The sequence below is a fragment of the Eimeria mitis genome, genomic scaffold, assembly GCF_000499745.2.
Source record: "Eimeria mitis Houghton genomic scaffold, Emh_scaff2118, whole genome shotgun sequence".
NCBI classification, from domain to species: domain Eukaryota; phylum Apicomplexa; class Conoidasida; order Eucoccidiorida; family Eimeriidae; genus Eimeria; species Eimeria mitis.
In genome coordinates, this window is record NW_013570442.1 from 7,182 (window position 1) to 8,597 (window position 1,416).

The following is a 1,416-nucleotide window of genomic DNA, read 5'->3' on the forward strand; positions in this document are numbered from 1 at the left end:
GCAAGACCAGCAGCAGCAACAGCAGAAACACCCACCATCACCAACACAGCAGCAGCAGCAGCAGCAGCAGCAGGAGCTGCTGCTGCTGTTGCAGCAGCAGAATCCCTGAGGACCTCATCATCACAGCAGGCAGCCACTGCTCCTCCCGGCAGAGGAGGCAGCAGCAGCAGCAGCAGCAGCAGCAGCAGCAGCAGCAGCAGCATTGGTGTGTCTCCGATGAAGTCCTTATCTGTTGAGTTAGGTTTATATAATTTGGGGTGTACAGACACCGCAGAGGCGCTGCGCTGTATCCCCCTCGTTGCTGCTGCTTCCCCTGCAGCAGTGCAGCAGCAGCAGCAGCAGCAGAAGCAGCAGATGCTGCAGCAACAGGTGCTGCAGCAGCAGATGCTGCAGCAGCAGCAACCGCTGCAGCAGCATGCAGTTTATTGCCTCCCCAATACATTCCCGATGAGTGTACCGCAGCAGCAGCAGCAACTGCAGCAGCAGCTACAGCAGCAGATGCAGCAGCAACTGCAGCAGCAACTGCTGCTGCAGCAGCAGCAGCAGCAGCAAGCGTGGCAGGAGTTCTTCAATGCTGCAGCAGCTTCTGCGCTGCAGCGGAAGGAGCAGCAGCAGCTGCTAGTGCCAGCAGCAGCAAACCCGTATCAGTGGAATGAACAACTGCAGCAGCAGCAGCAGCAGCAGCAGCAACAGCAGCAGCAGCAGCAGCAAGTTTACCCTCTACCCGTTCACACTTCTCCAGGTGGAGGGGTTGCTGCAGCTGGGGAGACAGATGCGGCGCAGCAGCAGCAGCAGCAGCAGCAGCAACAGCAGCAGTTGCAGCAGCAGCAGTTGCTGCAGCAGCAGTTGCTGCAGCAGCAGCAGCAGCTGCAGCAGCAGCTGCGTCCCGTGCTGCAGCGGATGTTAGTGCAGCCGCCGCAGCAGCAGCAGCCACCGCAGCCACAGCCGCAGCCGCAGCCGCAGCCGCAGCAGCAGCAGCAGCAGCAGCAGCAGCAGCAGCAGGAGCTGATGGGCGGTGGGGTTGCTGCTGCTGTGTCTAGCGTTCGTCTCCCCCCTATACGCATTGCTACAGTACCAAGAGGGAGGCCCCAGGAGAGTGTGCTGCAGCAGCAGCTGTTGCAGCAGCAGCAGCAGCAGCAGCGGCAGCGCGCAAGCAGCAGCAGCAACAGCAGCAGCAACAGCAGCAGCAGGCAAGGTGCATTTGAAACACCCAGAGTTGTGGGGGGATGGCTTTGCTGCAGCAGAAGCAGCAGCAGCAGCAGCAGCAGCAGCAGCAGCAACCAGAAGAGAGAGGAGAAGAGCAGCAGCAAAAGACAAACAAATAAAACAACACAAAAAAGGAAAGAATGAAGCAGCAGCAGCAGCAGCAGCAGCAGCAGCAGCAGCAGCAGCAGCAGCAGCAGCAGCAGCAGCAGC

General features: G+C 60.0%; 2 protein-coding genes across 2 annotated transcripts in view; both read left to right on the plus strand.

The window, feature by feature from the left end:
* The window catches only part of EMH_0048900 (uncharacterized protein), a gene marked incomplete at both ends in the record, with an annotated part of 5,147 nt that extends 5,038 nt beyond the window's left edge, over window positions 1–109 (plus strand). Inside the window, one exon of the mRNA XM_013496459.1 lies at window positions 1–109. Within this exon, the coding sequence (XP_013351913.1) occupies window positions 1–109 (109 nt within the window).
* A 107-nt stretch (window positions 110–216) lies between these two features.
* On the plus strand, window positions 217–1,350 carry EMH_0048920 (uncharacterized protein; the record flags this gene model as incomplete). The annotated part of the gene is made up of 1 exon (XM_013496460.1): window positions 217–1,350. The coding sequence occupies one exon, from the start codon at window positions 217–219 to the stop codon at window positions 1,348–1,350; it is 1,134 nt and encodes a 377-aa protein (XP_013351914.1).
* Window positions 1,351–1,416: the final 66 nt, after the last annotated feature.